This window comes from Oryza glaberrima, chromosome 4, assembly GCF_000147395.1.
Source record: "Oryza glaberrima chromosome 4, OglaRS2, whole genome shotgun sequence".
Classification (NCBI taxonomy): domain Eukaryota; kingdom Viridiplantae; phylum Streptophyta; class Magnoliopsida; order Poales; family Poaceae; genus Oryza; species Oryza glaberrima.
Genome location: NC_068329.1, coordinates 13,464,334 through 13,483,563, shown reverse-complemented (window position 1 = coordinate 13,483,563; position 19,230 = coordinate 13,464,334). Strand labels below are relative to the sequence as shown.

Here is a 19,230-nt window from a genome sequence, read left to right as displayed (position 1 = left end):
CTTCATCCCTACTCATTCGTGGGATGCAAAAAGCAGTAAGAATAGATATTATATGCAAAAGATACGACACGGTGAGCACTCAAAAAGATAAAATCAACATCACATCACAAACAACAAATAAGACACTCATAGCATAAATGAAGAGCAGTATAAATAAAGGGCAACTAAGAGCATCTAAGAGACATTACATTCACACAAATAGAGAATTAGAACATGTCCATGAGTTCTTAAGAATAGGGGCCAAAGGATTGCCAGGTCCGGAACTTCCGGATAAAATACTAGGAACTTCCGGACAAGCTGACATGACAATAAGGCGAAGGAGCTGCCAGGTCCGGAATTTCCGGATAAGAGGATCCGGAACTTTCGGATTGAACAGACAGCAGGTAGTAAGCATCAAAAACAAAATTTTGACCCCCTTCGATTGCAATTTTCTCCCCCTTTGGCATCAAGGCACCAAAAAGAGAGAAAATCACAAGGGAAGAAGAGGATCAAGCCTCATCATTATCGCCATCAGAAGGAATGATCTCGGTGTCGCTGGAGTGAGGAGAGTCGATGTCTTGCCCGGCGGCGTCCACTGCCTCATCGGGATCTGTAGGAACATTCTCAGTAGGGGCATCTGACTCCTCATCATCACTGCTCTCCTCGGAGTGAGAGGACTCCTCATTGATGAAACGAGAAGTGCCAGAGGGACCCTCACCATTAGCAATGTCTCGAGCAGTCTCATAAGCAGCAAAAGGATCAACAAACTCCTCATCATCAGAAATATCAGAGACATCCTTGCCTGCTGCAATCCAATCTTCCTTCTGACGCCTCTCTATCTTCTTTACCTTCTTAGCTGTCTTGGCACACATGCAAAAGATAGCCCTGAGAGCCTTCTTTATGGGAGAAGAAGACTCAGAACGCTGAGGTGCAGCAGAGGAAGAAGGAGCAGCTGAGGTGGAAGCACGAGTCACTCTGGTGGTAGGAGTAGCTGAAGTAGTGGGAGCATGAGGATGGAAAGGCTTGTGTTGATTGTCCTTGAAATAACAAATTGTCACACCCTAAAAATTTCAAATATATAAATTGTTGTTTAATTGGAATTATTAGAATTGATTTTAAAAGCCTAGAAGAGAAGATCTAATTTTTAAATAATAAATTCCAATACAAAATGGGGCCAGATAAAATTTCATTAAATACTTTGCTTGATTCTATAATTCCTAGATTTTTCTGGGATTTATTTGAGCTAAGGAAGTATTTTTAATAAATGGAATTGCATTTCATGAATAATTTAAATTGGAAAAAGGTTTTTAAAAGTCTCTTTTGGCTTTGGGCCGAAAGTCGGCCCAAAACCCTCTCTCTCCTCCTCGGCCCAAGTCGGCCCAGTCCGCAGCCGCCGCTCGCGCGCGCGTCCGCCCGCTGACAGGTGGGGCCCGCCTGTTAGGGTCGTCGTCTTCCTCGCGCCGCCGCCGCCCGAAACCCTAGCGTCGCGCCGCCGCCGTCTCCTTCCAAATCCGGCCGATCCTTTCCGTTTCCGATGAAATCGATAGAGGGGAAATGATCTTCTTGATCTCCTCTATCTTTTCTCTTTTGGAATCATCGTCTAAATCGCTTTGGAAATCCGTGGATTCGATCTCGAATCGGATCGGTCTCTCTCCTCCGAACCCTAGACTTTCCTTCTCGTCGCCGGCCGCCGTGGGCCTTCGCCGCCGTGTTCTTGCCCCTATAAAAGGACCCTCGGTGTCTCCGCTACCCGTCGCCACCCTCGCCTTCGCCTCTCGTCGTCCGTAGAGCCCTAGCGCCGTGAGTCCTCGCGCCGCCGTCGTCGCCGCCGCTCCAGCCGTGCGCCGCCGTCGTTCCAGTCGTCGCCGTCGCTCGGGGAGGCCGCCGTCGTGGTCGCCGTCGCGTCGCCGTCCTCGTCCGCCCCTCCGTCGTCGCTGTCGACCGCCGGAACTCCGTCGCCGTCGTCAAGCCGAAGGTTGCCGCTGCTTCTTCCTCGTCGCCGACGTCGTCCGGTCATCGTCCGCCGTCGCTTTGGTCGCCGGTGAGTTCGCCGTGCCGTCCGCTACCCGTAGGTGCTCTCCGTTCGCGCCGCCACGCTGTCGTTCGCCGGCGAGCTCGCGCGGTTCGGTCGCCGCCGGGGATCGCCGACGTCATCGATACCGTCATCGCCGACGTCATCGATACCGTCCGCCGTGGTCCGACCGTTCGTTTTAGATGGATCGATCTCGGCCGTCCAATCTTGTGAACCGTCGCCGTGCACCTGGTCCACTGCTAACCCTAGCCGCTGACGCAATAAATCATCTTTTCCTTTTCAAAAATAATTCATTATTGCGTCATAATTCAATTAAAATCCATATAAGTGTTTTAATCCGATTTAATCTTTAAAAATTCATAACTAATTCATCTTAGCTCGGATTTAGTTGGTTCAAGTCTCTAAATTTTTCTAAAATTGAGATCTACATGTTAAAAATATCCACATGTACTGTTCATGCTTGTTTATGTGCTGTTTTGGTGTTTTGCTCTTTTCTGTTTAGCTTCCGACGTTTCCGGAGAGTCCGTTTTCGCAGGAGAAGAATTTGAAGAGTTCCAAGGCCAGCAAGGCAAGTCACACAGATCCCAAACACAATTCCTTTGAGCATGTTGATCCTATATTTAAATTCTCTATTTATTTCAACTGTGCATTTAATTTTGAATGTCACCGGGTGGTGTGAACCTGTTTCTTTGTTATGGCCAATTTGTATTGATTACCCTATTTCTTGATTACCTTGGGTTATTATAAATTGACTAGTTGAGCTTTATATATTGGTTCAGCTAGATATTAGATGTGATTGCTTAGCCATGCTTAGAAACTTTAGCACACTATTGGGATAACTTATGACTCACTATTATTTAATGATGGCTTAATGATAACTCATGATGGTTAATCATGATTGGTTAATTAATTAATTTGCCAACTAAAACCTGATAATGGTGGGTTGTGAGCACATGGTTTTGATGGTCGTGCTCATGACAATTAAGGACCGGCTCACGAGTTTCGGTTATGAAACATTAACCGTGCCAACCACAAGCCAGCGTGGGCAACGGCTTTACCTTTTGTATAGCATAGTTCATTGCGGGGCACCAGACTGAGAAGTGGCGGAGATAAGCCCACGGGGGTCGCTGGGGAGTCCATGCCTTGTTTATAAGGGGGTGATTATGATCCAGGAACGGTGCGCTGTGGTGGATTGTGTTGTGCGAGGGGTACTGTCACAGCTCCTTTCTGAGGTACCGTGGTGGTATCAAGGCGCATGGGGACATGTCGTGGGGCTGTGTCTTGTGGGTACAGTGGTACACCTCTGGTCAGAGTAAAACTATTCGAATAGCCGTGCCCGCGGTTATGGGCGGGTCAAACAATGTCTTTCGTGATTAGTCTCACACCTCTCATCATAATAAAAGATACTATGACTGGTAATAATTTGGTTAGCTCCTAGTTTGGAATGGTATATTCCTGGTTTGGAGATAGAACTATGCAGCCGGGATTGGTTGTTCAGAATGGTTGGGCCTATGCAACAGGGTATGTTGTATAGCGTTGGATTAATACTGTTTAACTATTACTTAACTGTTTTATTAAATTCTGAAATGTTTATTAAATGCTGTTTATGCAAATGAAACCCTACTATGCCATCCTTTGTTATCCTGTGCACTTGCATAATTGCTGCGTGGCTTGCTAAGTATGTCATATACTCACCTTGCAATCATTCATCAGAGGAGGAGTTCTACAGTGATGCTGATGGTGTGGAGGATTAGGTGTAGCCCTGGTCAAGCTGCCTGTGGAGTGGAGTCGTCTGCGCCGTTTATTTTTTTTTCCGCTGCTTAGATCTTTATTGATTGAGAGGAACTATCTACCTCTGTAATGACATTTTATTCGCTTATTAATTAGAGTAATAATTGTACTCTATTATCAATTTGTTATTGTGTGCCTCGGCTGATTCCTGGACGAGGATTCACACACATGTAAGCGTTTGGAATTTTGGATAGAAATTCCGGGCGTGACACAAATCCCAGTCTTGGCCTCAATCATCTTCATGATATAAGGAGCATAGATGCAGCCCCTCTTTGGCTCACACACTGTCTCATATATCTCACTCCAGATAAGCTTCATGATGCTGAAATCTGGCTTGTTGTAGCGCATGCGACTGAGGAGGAGCGCATGCCTACCTGGAAGAGCTGTAGCATCTCCCACTTTGGGGAGCAAAGACCACCTGAAGATAGAGTACATCACTCTATAATATGGACGCAACCCTCGAGTAGTCCCCAAACAATCCTTGGGAGCATCCTTCTCATACATAAAGGTAGTGCTAGTCGGTGACAGAGCATCCTCTACAAAGATATGTGGGCGACTCAGGTCATCATCATCTAACCCCAAAGCTGCAGCAAACTATGCCATAGAGACCCTATACTGCTGCCCCTGAATGGTCCACTTCACAAAATCAAGCCCCTTCTTGGTGGTGCCAAAGAAGGCAGTGGAGTAGAACTGTCCAATCACTTCCTCATTCCAGGAATACTGCAAGGCCAACAAATCTGCCACGTGCTTGCGCTCACACACCTTGCGTACCTCATTGAAGCCTATGTTGTTCTTTGACGACATGTACTGCCAGTCTAGCCACTTCATCTCTACCACTGGATGAGATCTTCCCATGATCACAGAGTTATACCAGTCAACCTGCACCAAGGTCCTGAATCTGTCATCCTGAGAGTCAGCTGGCAGAGTATCAGGACTAACCATTCTGTCCTTTCCACACTTGAGTAGTTCACTCAGATAGTTCACTCTTGGCCGTCTAGGATCAGGATCAACAGCCCTTGTCTTGTACAACCTCAAAGGATTGCTTTCAGAACCAGGCTCATCCTCATTACCGCCATCATCTGACTCTGAAGCAGCTGGAGAGGGAGAGCGGGGAGCATCACGAATGACAATGCTACCAGCCCTCCTGGAATGGATCAGAATCTGACTCCCACTGTAAAAATCTCCAACTTTTTCTTTGCCCAATCTCCCCCTAGGACCACAAACTGGGGGACTCGAGTCAGCAGGAACATCTTGTGACAGCTTCTGTCTCTTCTCACGAGGCATAATGACCACTTGAGAGGGAAAATCACAAATCGATCGCGGGATGAACCTCCTAGCCACCAATGTGATTGATTCCACGAAGAGGAATCAAATTTCCACGGTTGGAAGAGAAAATCGCCGAGAGGAGCACTGTAGCGGCGGCTAGGGTTTGGGAATCGGGGAGGAGAAGAAGTGAGGAGAGAGAGAACAGGCTCGAGCTCCCCCTGGGTATTTATACCCCCGACCCCCGGAAGTTCCGGACTGGGATGACCGGAAGTTCTGGCCTGACAGAACAGAGGGCAGTCAGGCCCAAGTTCAATGGAATAGATGAGAATTCAATGATTTGGAAAAGAAAACCTATGGACATAAAGAGACTTATGATGTATATGACCAGCCAACAATCAACATTACATAACAATGGTCAATATACATCACAAGAAGGGATAAAAACCAAATTTTCGCAATAAAAACACACACAAAAAAAAATTTTTGCAAAAAATTCACAAAAGGGTTTTTGGATAAAAGAGGGAATGTTTGAGCTTTATTGCTGGTATCAAGACCATCTTCTACACAAGAAGTGATCTCAAGACACAAAAGCTCAATTTTTTTTTAATTTACATTTTAGTGACACATGTTTTGGCTATGAATTAGCCAACCACCCACCACTTAATGTTACGAGAGTCTAAGATATTGAGTTCACTCCTAAGCTCGCAAAATCTTTTCTCATCTAAAGGCTTGGTGAAAATGTCGGCTAATTGGCTTTCGGTTCTCACATGGGTAAGGCATATGTCTCCTTTAGTCTCATGATCTCTCAAGAAGTGGTGGCGAATGTCTATGTGCTTGGTTCTTGAGTGTTGGACAGGATTGTTGGCTATTTTGATGGCACTCTCATTATCACATAGGAGTGGGATCTTGGTGAAGTTGTAGCCAAAGACTTATAGGGTTTGTCTCATCCAAAAGAGTTGGGCACAACAAGAACCGGCGGCAACATATTCGGCTTCAGCGGTGGATAAGGCAATGGAATTTTGCTTCTTAGAGGACCAAGAAACAAGGGACCGCCCAAGGATATTCCGAGTACCATCAAATTCCTATCCATTCGGAGGACCAAAGTAAGACTACGTTCACATGTCCGTACGGTACCTATGCTCATTGTAGGATGTCCTTCGGACTGTGCAACGCTCCCGCATCGTTTCAAAGATGTATGATGTCCATTTTTTTGGACATTATCAAATACATTATGGAAGTCTTCAAGGATGACATATCTGTCTATGGAAAGACCTTCAGCCACCGTCTGCAGAATTTGGACAAAGTCTTACAATGACGACAAGAAAAGGACCTTGTACTCAATTGGGAAAAATGCCATTTCATGGTCCGCGAAGGGATTGTTCTTGGTCATCGGGTGTCCAAGTGAGGAATTGAAGTTGATCGTGATAAAATCGATGTGATTGATCAACTTCCTCCTCCTGCAAACATCAAGGGGATCCGCATCTTCTTGGGACATGACGGCTTTTATAGAAGGTTCATCAAGTACTACTCTACAATCGCCCGGCCTCTAACCAACCTGCTTGCTAAGGACGCTCCGTTTGAGTTCGACGACGCATGCCTAAAGTCCTTTGAAATTCTCAAAAGGCACTCCTCTCTACTCCAATCATTCAGCCTTCTGATTGGACTCTACCCTTCAAAATTATGTGATGCGAGCGGTTTCGCTGCTGGTGCTATCTTGGGCCAAACCAAGGATAAAAAGGATCACGCAATCTGTTATGCTAGCAAAATTCAAACCGGAGTTCAGTTGAATTATGCAACTACTGAAAAAGTGCTACTCACGGTTGTTTTTGCTATCGACAAGTTTAGGTCTTACTTGGTGGGAGCTGAGGTGATAATTTACACTGATCATGCTGCTCTAAAATACCTGCTCACTAAGAAAGATGCTAAACCACATCTCTTAAGATGGATTTTGTTGCTCCAAGAGTTTGACTTAGAAATTAAGGATAAAAAGGGAGTAGAAAATTCCGTAGCGGATCATTTGTCTAGGCTGCAAATTACTGACACTCAAGAACAACCAATAAATGATTTCCCGATAGATGACATGCTGATGACGGTACGCGACTCCAACCCGTGGTATGCCAACATAGTAAACTACATGGTATCAAAGTACATACCGACAGGGGAAAATCAAAGAAAGTTGAAATATGAGAGCCAGCGTCATATATGGGATGAGCCATACTTGTATAGGGTCTGCTCTGATGGCCTACTAAGAAGATGTGTGCCGACGGAAGAGCGACTTAAGATCATAGAACGATGCCATGCCTCGCCTTATGGTGGCCACTACGGTGCATTCCGCACCCAGGCCAAGATTTGGCAAGTGGTTTCTTCTAGCCGACGATGTAGGAAGACTCAAAAGAATTTGTCAGAAGATGCCCAAGTTGCCAGAGGCAAGGAGGAATCACTGCTCATGATGCAATGCCCCTCACATACAATTTACAAGTCGAGATATTTGATGTTTGGGGTGTTGAATTTATGGGGCCTTTTCCTAAGTCCCGTAACCGCAAGTACATTCTAGTGGCAGTCGACTATGTCTCCAAGTGGGTTGAGGCTATGCCGTGCAGCGCCGCGGATGCGAAGCATGCCAAGAAGATGTTCACAGAAATCATCTTCACAAGGCTTGGTACCCCAAGGATGGTCATAAGTGATGGAGGTTCGCACTTCATTGACAAAACCTTCCGAGACCTCCTATGAGACATGGGAGCCAAACACAACGTGGCCACACCTTACCATCCACAGACCAGCGGTCAAGCAGAAACATCAAATAAGCAAATCAAGAATATTCTGCAAAAGACGGTCAACAAAATGGAAACAGGATGGAAGGAGAAATTGCCAGACACACTGTGGGCATACCGGACAGCATACAAGCCACCCATTGGAATGTCCCCCTATCAAATAGTCTACGGGAAGTCGTGCTGACTCCCTATAGAACTTTAGCACCGAGCGTACTGGGCCATCAGGAATTGGAGCATGGACTTTGAAGGAGCAGGAGAATGGAGGAAAATGCAGATTGCTGAACTTGAAGAATGGAGAGAGAAGGCGTATCACAATGCTAAGATATACAAAGAAAGAATGAAGCGCTGGCATGATAAAAGGATAAAAATCAAGAAATTCAAGCCTGGAGACAAAGTGTTGATGTTCAACTCCAAGGTTAAGCTTTTCGGCCATGGAAAATTGCGCAGTAAATGGGAAGGACCGTTTGACGTCATCGACACCACTTCGCACAGGGCAATCACACTCCGCTATGTTTCAGGTAACATATTTAAGGTAGACGGTCAAAGTTTAAAGATTTTCCTTGAGCCAAATGAAACTTTGGATGAAGAAGTGGATATTATTGAATTAACCGATTATGAACCATAATGATCTCAACTGAAGCATGCTTGAATTCCTGTAAAGTTGTCATTTTTGTGCTTAGTATAGGATTGTGTGGGCCTAGGAAGAAAAGTGGAGGCCAGCCGGACCCACCACGGTTCGCCCGAATCAGGGTGACGCCTGATCGACCCCATTTTCAAATAGTGGTCTCCCCGCTCATTTGTAGTCCGTTGTGATGCGCATTCAGAGATCGATCGGATCAGAGCTCAGTGCACCCTTCTTCCTCCTGTTCTCCATCTTTGCAACTCTCCTCTCCATCCTAGCTCAATTCCTTGATTTCCACCCTCAACTCACCAATGGCTGACAAATCTTTGATGCCATACATTTGCTCTTCCTCAAACAACACCTACAATCTTGAAGGAGAACCTACACCGGTGAACCAACTCATTCTGGTGGAAGAATACACAATGGAAGGGGTGAATGATGTGTGGGCTCAACCCCTCACAGTCGTGCCAGGGTCCCCTGCAATTTTGGAGCCAATCGGCAAGCTCCCTAGTTCGGTCGAACCAGGGGTTCGGCCGATCCCCTCTTGGCCCCGATCGGCCCCCCGTTCGGCAGCGCGATCCCTCTTCCCTCGCCATGTCACAAAGACAAAAGCCCGGGGGGATTCGTCTGCGCGACGGCCGGCAACGGGTGAGCTCGGCCTATTAAAGGTGAGGCGTCTCTTCCAAGACGACGAGAAGGCTACTCCACCTCCCGCCGAGTGTTATGTGGGCACCCTTTATACCAAGGTAGGGGATGAGGTGCTCCACAAGTACACCACACCCACCGCCACTCCATCAACCCCTAAGGAGGATCGCTTTTGCATCCGGGGAGTGCGAACTCCTAGCGGTGGGTATGGAAAAGGATTGCTCTGGCCTTTGATGGCATCGGAGAAGGAGGGGGCAGCAGAGTCCCTTAGCCCTCCACCTATGAAGGTGAAGTGTTATTTAACGCCCCCTCCAATTATAAGGGCGCCCAGCCAATTCCAAGAAGACGAAGTTAAATCGCCGGAGCCCTCGGTCCACAAGCTAGTGGCACAAGTGAAGAAGCTCCAAAACGAGAATATTGAGCTTAGGGACCGTAACGCGGAGCTAGGAGTAGAGCTTGCTAAGCTTAGAAACAATTTTGATACCCTTAATCGCGGTTCGTGCGCTAAGATCATGCATGCATTCATAGAGATGGGAAAGGAGAATAAGTATTATGCTAATTAGATGTCTCCTTTCTCATGAATAAAGTAGTAGTAGGTGCTTGGTCATTTATTTTCCAATCATGTAAGCAGTTGCTATCAATAATTTGGCTCATTGGTGTTAACCCTAATGTTTTGTTTATGTTTTAATAAAGTTTAGGATTCAAAAAAGTGTGGGGGAGATATCCTAGCTTCTGACGTGCACATACTCTGAAAATTGCTGAATTCTGAACACCTAGGAAGTACTGAACTCCGCAGGAAATTGCAGAGTGATTGGACACCAGAGTGGTTCGACCGAACCCCTGGTAAGGCTGAACCCATCCTGGCCTTAGGTCTTGTAATTGTGTCGTAGGTTAAGCCCAAGGGGATGTGTGTGCTTGGGCTGACCCTAGAATGTCACTGATCTTATTTATTCAGTAACCGTTATAGTTTAGAGTCAGATTTTACTTAGATTATTTCTATCATTACAGTTTTGTCGCTAGTTCGGTTTGTGGAACCCAATCTACAAATTTAGTTGGAATATACCTTGTTGTTAGCATGCAGAGATTAGCCTTCTCGACGAGTTCAACTAGGCAATGCATGGTTGATAACCAGAGGACATGTTGTGCTGTGATTGCAAGGTTCAGATCATGTGTGTCAAGTTTCCACCAAAACAAGAGTTATCAATACCTAATGGAGGATTAGGACCTAGTTCGTCATCATCGTTGATGTCACGCCCAGAAATTTAGCCCAAATTTCCAGGCTATTTTGTGTATTAAATCCCTTTCCAAGAATCAGCCAGGGTACACAAAACGACAAGTAATAAACATATCCAAATGTAAATAAAACGTAAATACTTACAGAAGAGGCACTTAGTCCTCACAGCGAAACGAAAGCAGCAGCAGCGAAAAAGGCGATCCTAGCGGTCCACACCACAGGCAACACTCAACTGGGGTCTGAGCCTTGGTCCTCTAACTCCATCTTCAGCTAAGAAGCACTACACTTCTTAAAAGGGGTAATAATAACAAGGCTGAGTACAACCACCGTACTCAGCAAGCCACACCAATGATGCAGACATGCAAGGGGATTCAAGAATGGTTTGAGGCTATTTGCATAAAGGGATCCCCGGGCTCTCCTCCTCCGTTTCCCCCTCCTCCCGAGCTCCCCGCGCTCTGTCCCGCTCTCCCCACGCGAGCCCAAGCGCCCCCACTCGCCGGCGACCCTCCAGCCGGTCGCCACCGTTGCTCCTGCTGCCGCCGCTCCGCGCGACCACCACCAGCGGCTTCGCCGCGTCGTGCCGTACCACGGCATCCCCTCCGCTTCCCCATTTTGTCGCTGGAACCACCTCCCCACGGCGCTCCCACTACCCACCACTCACCGGCGTGCTCCAGCCGCCGCCTCCCGCCGCACTAGCCACCAACGAGCCGCGACGACACCACCATTGGCATCACCGTGTCGATCTCCACTGCGGCCCCTACTCCATTTTCCCATTCCGCCTCCAGAACGCCGCCGCCACGTGCACCACCTCTCTCCGTCGCCATTGCCACCTCCAGCCGCGTCGCAACGCCGCTTCGGTCCACGCTGACCCAGGCCATCGCCTCCCTCGGCTCCGCAAGGACGGGGAGATCCTCGGCCCTTCCCGAGCGACGCCCGTCACCAGAGCTCCGTCGCCGCCGTTCCTTGCCGTCGGCCGCCCGTTTGCCGTCGTGCCGCTCGGTGAGCACTCCCATCCCTCTCCCCTTTACTCCCCTTCATAGGCCACCTCCTGTGCCTGCTCGCGACGCTCCGCCGCCGCCGGTAGTCGTCTGACCGAGTCGCCGTCGCCGCGCTCCGCGCTCCACGCCGCTGCCGGTTGTGCCGGGCAGCCGGATGGCGCCTCCCCTTGACGCGCTATGCCGCACGCCGTCGCACGGCCAGCCGGCCTGAGCCGCGCCCGTGCCCCAGCGCGCCGCCCCGTGGCCACCCGATCGGCTTGGGTCGATCCAGGCCGTCGGTTTCCGTGGACCGGCGCCCTTGTGCCGCTGACTGGTGGGGCCCACTTGCCGGCGCCGCCCCTCCCCCTTGATGACATCAGCAACCCCTTTTTCCTTTGGAAAAATAATCAATAATTGCGTCATAAATCGTATTTAATTCTTGAAATTCATTTAAATGGCTCAAAACTTGTAAAATTCATATCTAATTAATTCTAACTCCAAATTGGGCCATTCAACTTGTAAAATTCATCTAAAATGGAGATCTACATGTTTGTTTAATTTTTATGCACTGTTTCCCTAGTTTTATTAGAGTTTTTCCTCGTTTTGCGTGCCAGCGTGTAGAATCCGTCGTTTTGGAAGTTCGCTGTCGCGAGGAAAAGAGTTCAGATGGTTGAAGTGAAGAAGCAAGGCAAGTCACACATTCCCCTTGAGCATGTTGATCCCAATTTATAAATGTTTTATTGTTTTCAAATAAATATGCATCGTTTTGCTAATTACATGGGATCAGGGTTTACCTATCTGCTTGCTTGTGCCATATTATTTGATATCTGTCCTTCGTCAACCATGGGTGATAATTCGACTAGCTTGTGTCACTTATGTTGATCTAGCTAGAACTATATGCTTAGCCATGCTTAATTACCACTAGCTCAGTTGATGGGATAATTGCAGTATTAGACCTGTTAGTATCATGATGAGCTGCGTGCTCGAGACATCCAACCATGTTTCATTGGTCGTAATTATCTAACTAAAATGCGACTGAATGGTGGGCTGTGGGTGCATGGTTTTGCTGGTCGCACCCATGGCAGTTAAGGACCGGTTCGCGGGATGCACTGGAAGACATATAGCGCATGCAACAAGCGGGAATGGGTAACTGCCTGACCTGAAGTATAGCTTTCCGCTGACTGACGCATCCAGGCAAGGGTGAACGTGATGGAGTTCGGATGGACCCTGCGACGGCCTATGCGGCTTTCTGATTCGCCTAGGCACGAGAGGGGACTGCCCGTTGCCTGCTGGGGACGGGGCTGAAACCTGAGGTGTGGTGTGCTTGGTCAGAGGGGGTTTATATGAAGGGTCTTGTCACAATCACTCGACATGGTGACGTGTCCGGCCGGGCATGGTGACATGCCGGTGGATTGTGTCTTGTGGGTACAGTTGTGCACCTCTGGCTAGAGTAAAACTATTCGGATAGCCGTGCCCGCGGTTATGTGCGATCGACCAAATTCACCGTGATTAGTCTCACACTTAATAAATCGACCCAATGAACTATAGTTCAGGTGGGATGGTTGGGCCTGTTCAACGTGGTGTAGCGTTGATCAGTGGAGAGTTAATATTACCTTAAATACTCAACTGTTTTACTGTTTTGCTCAAAAAAATGTTTTACAACTGCCTTTATGCAAATAGCCTCAAGCCATTCTTGAATCCCCTTGCACGTCTGCATCGTTGGTGTGGCTTGCTGAGTACAGTGGTTATACTCAGCCTTGCTATTATTCCCCCTTTTCAGAAGTGTAGTGCTTCTTAGCTGAAGACGGAGTTAGAGGACCAAGGCTCAGACCCTAGTTGAGTGTTGCCTGTGGTGTGGAGCTGAAGCCCCGCTAGGATCGCCTTTTTCCGCTGCTGCTGCTTTCGTTTCGGTGTGAGGACTAAGTGCCTCTTCTGTAAGTATTTACGTTTTATTTACGTTTCGATCTGTTTATTACTTGTCGTTTTGTGTACCCTGGCTGATTCTAGAAAGGGATTTAATACACAAAATAGCCTGGAAATTTGGGCTAAATTTTTGGGCGTGACAGTTGACCATCATCCTCACTATTCTCCGCCATCACTCATCTTCCTCTCATCCGCCGCAGGTGCCACCGGTCCTCTTCACCCATGGCGCCTCCTCCTCTTCACCGATGCAGCCACAGCCACCGATGATGTTCTTCACTCACGGCGTCTCCTATCCGCCGCAGCCACTGATGGCCCTCCTTGCCTGCATCGCCTCCTCTTCACTCATGATTGGCTAGATCTAGCCGCCACGAGCATGGGGATGGGCGGTTCCGCTGCCACGATCTCGAGGGTGGGTGGATCCGCCGGCAAGCGCTTAGGGCGGCCAGATCCGCCACGGCGACCATGGCGGCAGCCTGCTCGGTGTTGGCAACAGCCGAGATGGTGCCGTTCTCTGTGTGTTCATCTATGTTTAACATTGTTGATTTTGACATGCCCTCTATGTGGACTCTCGGGATGGCGACGGATGTTGATTTCTTCGAGTAGATACATATCGGTTCACGCCATGGTGGATGACGCATACGAAGGCTAACCAGGTCGGAAAGAGCTGAGATTTGGATCCTAGTCTCACACTTGCAGCACGGACAAGAACTGTAACAATCTTTTGTGTTCACCACACGTATTCGGAATTTCAGATAATATATCGTACTTCAGAAAAAAATTACCATATGCATATCAAGTCGAACTGCATATATTAATACATGACACAGATAGCCTAGGTTTGATTTGGACTTGTTATGCACGGATGGCGATGTTTCTGGCCGGCGCAGGCATTCCTGGAACCATATTTTTCCAAATAGGGAGATGTAAATCGGACGTGTCTGTTTTGAATCCATGTCGGAAGTTCAAGGACTATGTCATCCCTACTACCATTAATCCTTCCGGCTGGTTGGAGTCCTTCCCAACGTTTCTCTCGATATCTCGCAAGTGGATGATAAACGGCAGCGACATGAGCGACTAGTCTCCCATGCATGCATGCAGGGACAAAAGCAGAGCAAATAGATTTCATACGCTCCCAAGATCTTTCTGAGCAAATAGTATCTTTGAAAAGAAAATTACATAATCAACATGAGTCCTACAATTTAAATTTGATAGTAACAAATATAGCTTTTTCGACTAACTACCAAAATATGGCTTATATGCAATATGCCGAGCAACTCACAACACCACCCATTATGATAAATGGAACATATTAATATCTAAACATTTTTAAAAAATATTACGGTAATGGAACATGCAATGGTTTGTTCCAATTCTAGTGAAAATGTAAGAACCAATATTTTTTTTTACAAATTTGTTATTTTTTTCCACAAGGTTCAATTTGTTATACCTCTCTTATTTCAAGTTTAAAATATCGGTATTATAGATCTTTAAATTGTTGGTTTAGTTATGAAAGGAGAATTATATAGTTAGATTCGAAATAAGATGTGTAGCATAAAACTTATGCATGTTTTATTGTTGTTAATTATTTCTCTTTTAGTTTGATTGCAATAAAAAATAGGGATTAATGGAGGGGAGAGTGGGGAGCTCGAGCCATGAGGGGAGGAAAATAATGGACCACCGATTTATGTCAAAACTGATGGCAACATACTTTTGTATTACAATGTCTAATACTTAAATTTTAATTTTATAAGATGTAATACGTGACATCGTAAGTGCGCTTCCGTGACTGAAATGATTTAAGGTGATATAATACTTCTTCTCATTTTTTTATAATGTTCAATTGTTTTTTGCTATTTGGTTAACATGCATAGGTTTCTAAGTTTAAATGACATATTTTATTTTTATACAAAGAAATATGGTAATATGTATCTTCAATTATTTATTTAATTATAAATAATACAACAGCTCAAGCAAACTAAAAACATCATATATTTTAAGAATTTTAATCATTTAGCTTTCTAACTAGCGATTATTTTCATATTAAGTTGTTAATTAGTTAAAAGTTAGAAGAGGTAGGAATTGAATGAGAGAGGAGAGGAGGGAAAGTTGAAGGGAAGAGAATATGCATCATATCCTATCTTACTATAAAGTCATAACCCACTAGCAAACATGCAAGCATGCCACCTTATTATCCACTTGCAATAATTACATATAAAACTTATGCAAACATGCAACTTCATCTATAATTTATTGAATTCTACAAAAATCAACATCCAATTATCTTCCTTCCATTATTTTTCACAATATATATATATATATATGTGTGTGTGTGTATATATATATATATGTGCATATATATATATGTATATATATATAGATATATATATGTATATATGTATATGTATATATATGTATATATATGTATATACATATGTGTATCCTATATATATATATATATGTGTGTGTGTGTATGTATATATATATCCATCGTTTTTATAAATATAATCAAAGTGCGGGATATTAAATTTCATCTACAATCTGATACATAGTCTACTAAATTTGTTTTTCTCTGAACATAGTTTGACAAACCAGTTTTATTTGTTATTAATAACTAATATAATTTTTACTTTTAGCTCAATTATTGAAAACATATTAAAAGTTACATAGAAATTTCTGTAGCAAAGCACGGGGATCACCTAGTAATTATAATAATTTTTACAACATTTAATGTGTTTTAGTTGCTATTACTTATTAACTAAAACTAAAATAAAAGCTTTATTATTGATTAAGATCTTGTACTGTTTTACTCCTCATTTCGTACAATATATTCATTCTATAAATAAAAATATGAACACTAAAATCTAATAATGTTATTTTTCATTTATTATATAATGTTAGAACAAGGAGTGTATTAATTTGGAAGTTCGGTTCATTTTACTTTTTTCATTTTTATAATAATTTTGTATTTTTGAATGGGATGCAAAAGGCAGTAAATATAACCCAAAAGTGGCATACTTATTTTAAAAGTTTAATTATAGTGAATATGTCTTTTTGTAAAATAATACAAAAACATAAGCGTATAAAAATAATTTGTATGATTTAGATGTCAAAGTTTCTTAATTTTTTTAAGCACAAAATTTGCTGTCTAAATAATATATCTGGGAACAGTACTCATAGTTAGGACCATTTAACTTTTATGATTATAGATCTAATTTTATTATTGTGAAGTTAAGTTTGATGATTAATTCTATATTATTATTTTGTATTTTTACAAGTATTTCAAATGCTTGCAAAAGTCAAAAACTATAACACGAAATTTGAATTAGGTAAATTTTGGTCTTTGTTTGTAAAATTAGTCACAAACAATCTGAAGACACAAGGTCAATTATATATTTTAGATGTTATCGTTACTTAATTTGTTAAATAAAATTTTGCTTTCTAAATAATAAAACATAAAAATATGAGAAGGAATTATAGAGAAGATTAGAGGAAGAAATAGGGAGGAGGGAAAGTACGTTGGTTAGGTACATATAAGTAGGCCTAGGTGGGGCCAGGTTTAGGAGGTGGATTATTTCTTTAATCTTAAATCTAGTGGTTGTAAATAACAGATCCATCATTCAACGGTTAAATGTTTTGTTATGTCTGAGAATTTGTTTCTTATTTATTAGAGTGTCACGTGATGAGTTAGGAGTGTTTGTAGGATGCTATGTGGTGGATTAGGAGCGTTTATAGAAAATTTTATGAATTTTTAGTATATAATAGATAGATATATAGATAGATTGATAGATAGATAGATAGATAGATGATTTCTTCGAGCATATACATATCGGTTCCCACCACTAGTGTGGATGATGCATGAAAGCTAACCGGGTCGGCAAGTGCTGAGATTTGGATCCTTGTCTCACACTTGCAGCACAGACAACAACCGTCACAATCTTTTGTGTTCACCACACGTATTTGGAATTTCAGATATACATCCACTACTAAAAAGCACATACAGGTCGGCGTTGTAGGTGTCAGAACAACTAAAAAGATACCTATGGTATTTTTTCAACCTCCACAGACTGAAAATACAAAAACCGACACCTTTAAACGACTATAGGTGCCGGTTCTTGAGAAAAACTGACACATATTCTATATGTGCATTTTATTAAAAAAGAAACCTTCAATATACTTGAGGTGTCGATTAATTTAAAACCGACACATAAAAAAACCAAGCCGAGTCAAAATCTCTTTTTAGCACGAGGCCGAGGAGGGGAGGAGAGGTTCTCCGTCGATGCCAGCACTTCCCCTCACCTTATCTACTGGCAGCCTCACCCCCTCCTCTCGCCCGGATCTCTCTCTTTCTCTCCAGCTCTCGAGCTATCCTCTCCTCTCCGCCGTCTCCCTCTCTCGTCCCTGCCCCATCTACCTCTTGCCTCCCTCACCGGTGGTGGATCCGGTGGAGGCAATGTCATCGGCACCTCCCATGGGCCGGATCCGGCAACGGTCTACCCCCTCCCACTCCATCCCCTGCCCCTTGACCCCCAAGCTTATCCCGCAGCAGCGGTGGTGGCATAGGCACTCCCACGGGCAGATCCGGCGAAGGTGGCTGCAGCGGGATTTCCTGTGGGAGGATCCAGCGGTCCTCTACTCTCTACCCCTTCCCCTCCGCCCTAAGCTTCTCCAGGGACGGATCCAGCAGCGGCAGGTTCTCCTGCGGTGGATCCGGCGGTAGCGGCGACGTCAGCGGCTCCAGCGGGTGGATAGGGCTTGCTTGTTGTTTTGATTTTTGTGATGATGATGATGTTGTTATTGTATTGTTGTAATAATGATCAGTGGATTGATTTTGGGGGCCGATTTTGGGGGCGAAGCGGGGGGGAATGCGCTTGGTGCATCGGCTCGATTTGAGCCGGTGCATCGATCCGTTTTTCTTTTTTTGCTTCCCGGTAACCTTAAAGGTGCCAATTGTTAAACTGGCACCTTTGAGGAGACTGAAAGGTGCCGCCTTTTGGATGTTGGTTAGGAAATTTGACACCTATATACGACTAGTTCACAACCAGTACCAATGATCTTTTCTCTAGTAGTGATCGTACTTCAGAAAAAAATTCTCATATATATCGAATCGAACTGCATATATCAACACACGACACAAGTAGCCTAGGATTGATTTGGACTTGGTTAGGAAATTCGGCATCTATGACTGGTTCCCAACCAACATCCAAGACCTTTTCTGTAGTAGTGTAGTAGTGATTGTACTTCGGAAAAAAAGTTCTTATATATATACTTCCTCTGTTTTTAAATATTTGACGCCATTGACTTTTTTAAATATATTTGACCGTTTATCTTATTTAAAAATTTTTGTGAATATTATTCAAAAACATGAGTAGTAGTAGTATATTTAACAATGAATTAAATGATAGGAAAAGAATTAATAACTACTTAAATTTTTTGAATAAGACGAATGGTGAAACATGTTTAAAAAAATCAACGGTATCAAATATTTAGGTACGGAGGGAGTATATCAAATCGAACTGCATATACTAACACACGACACAAAGTAGCCTAGATTTGATTTGGACTTGTTATGCATGGATGCGATGTTTCTGACCGGCGCAAGCATTCCTGAAAGGCTGAAACCATTTTTTTTCCTAATAGGAGATGTAATCCATTTTGATCCATGTCGGAGGTCGAAGGACTTGTCAACCCTGCTACCTTTAATTCTTCCGGCTGGTTGGATTCCTTCTCAACGTGTCTCTCGATGTCTCGCACGTGGTCGATCGACCAACGGCAGCGACATGAGCGACTAGTCCCGTGCATGCATGGTGACGAGTTCAGGAATTTGGACCCATTGCTGTTGCTTTTCCTTATCTTTTTTCCTTGGATCGAAGGTATCACAACTAAAAAAGACACAAAGCAGTCGGTACTATTGTTTTCGGGGTACTGTAAGTTCTGAAACAGTTAAAACCGATACCTATAGTGCTTTTTCCACCTCCGCAGATTAAAAAAAT

The 19,230-nt window shown here is 44.4% G+C and overlaps 1 protein-coding gene across 1 annotated transcript; it reads left to right on the top strand.

Annotated features, from left to right (window-relative positions):
- The first annotated feature begins 7,801 nt into the window (after nucleotides 1–7,801).
- On the top strand, nucleotides 7,802–8,464 carry LOC127770777 (uncharacterized). The gene is given in 1 exon segment (XM_052296581.1): nucleotides 7,802–8,464. A coding segment is annotated over 1 exon segment (663 nt).
- The last annotated feature ends 10,766 nt before the right edge of the window (nucleotides 8,465–19,230 follow it).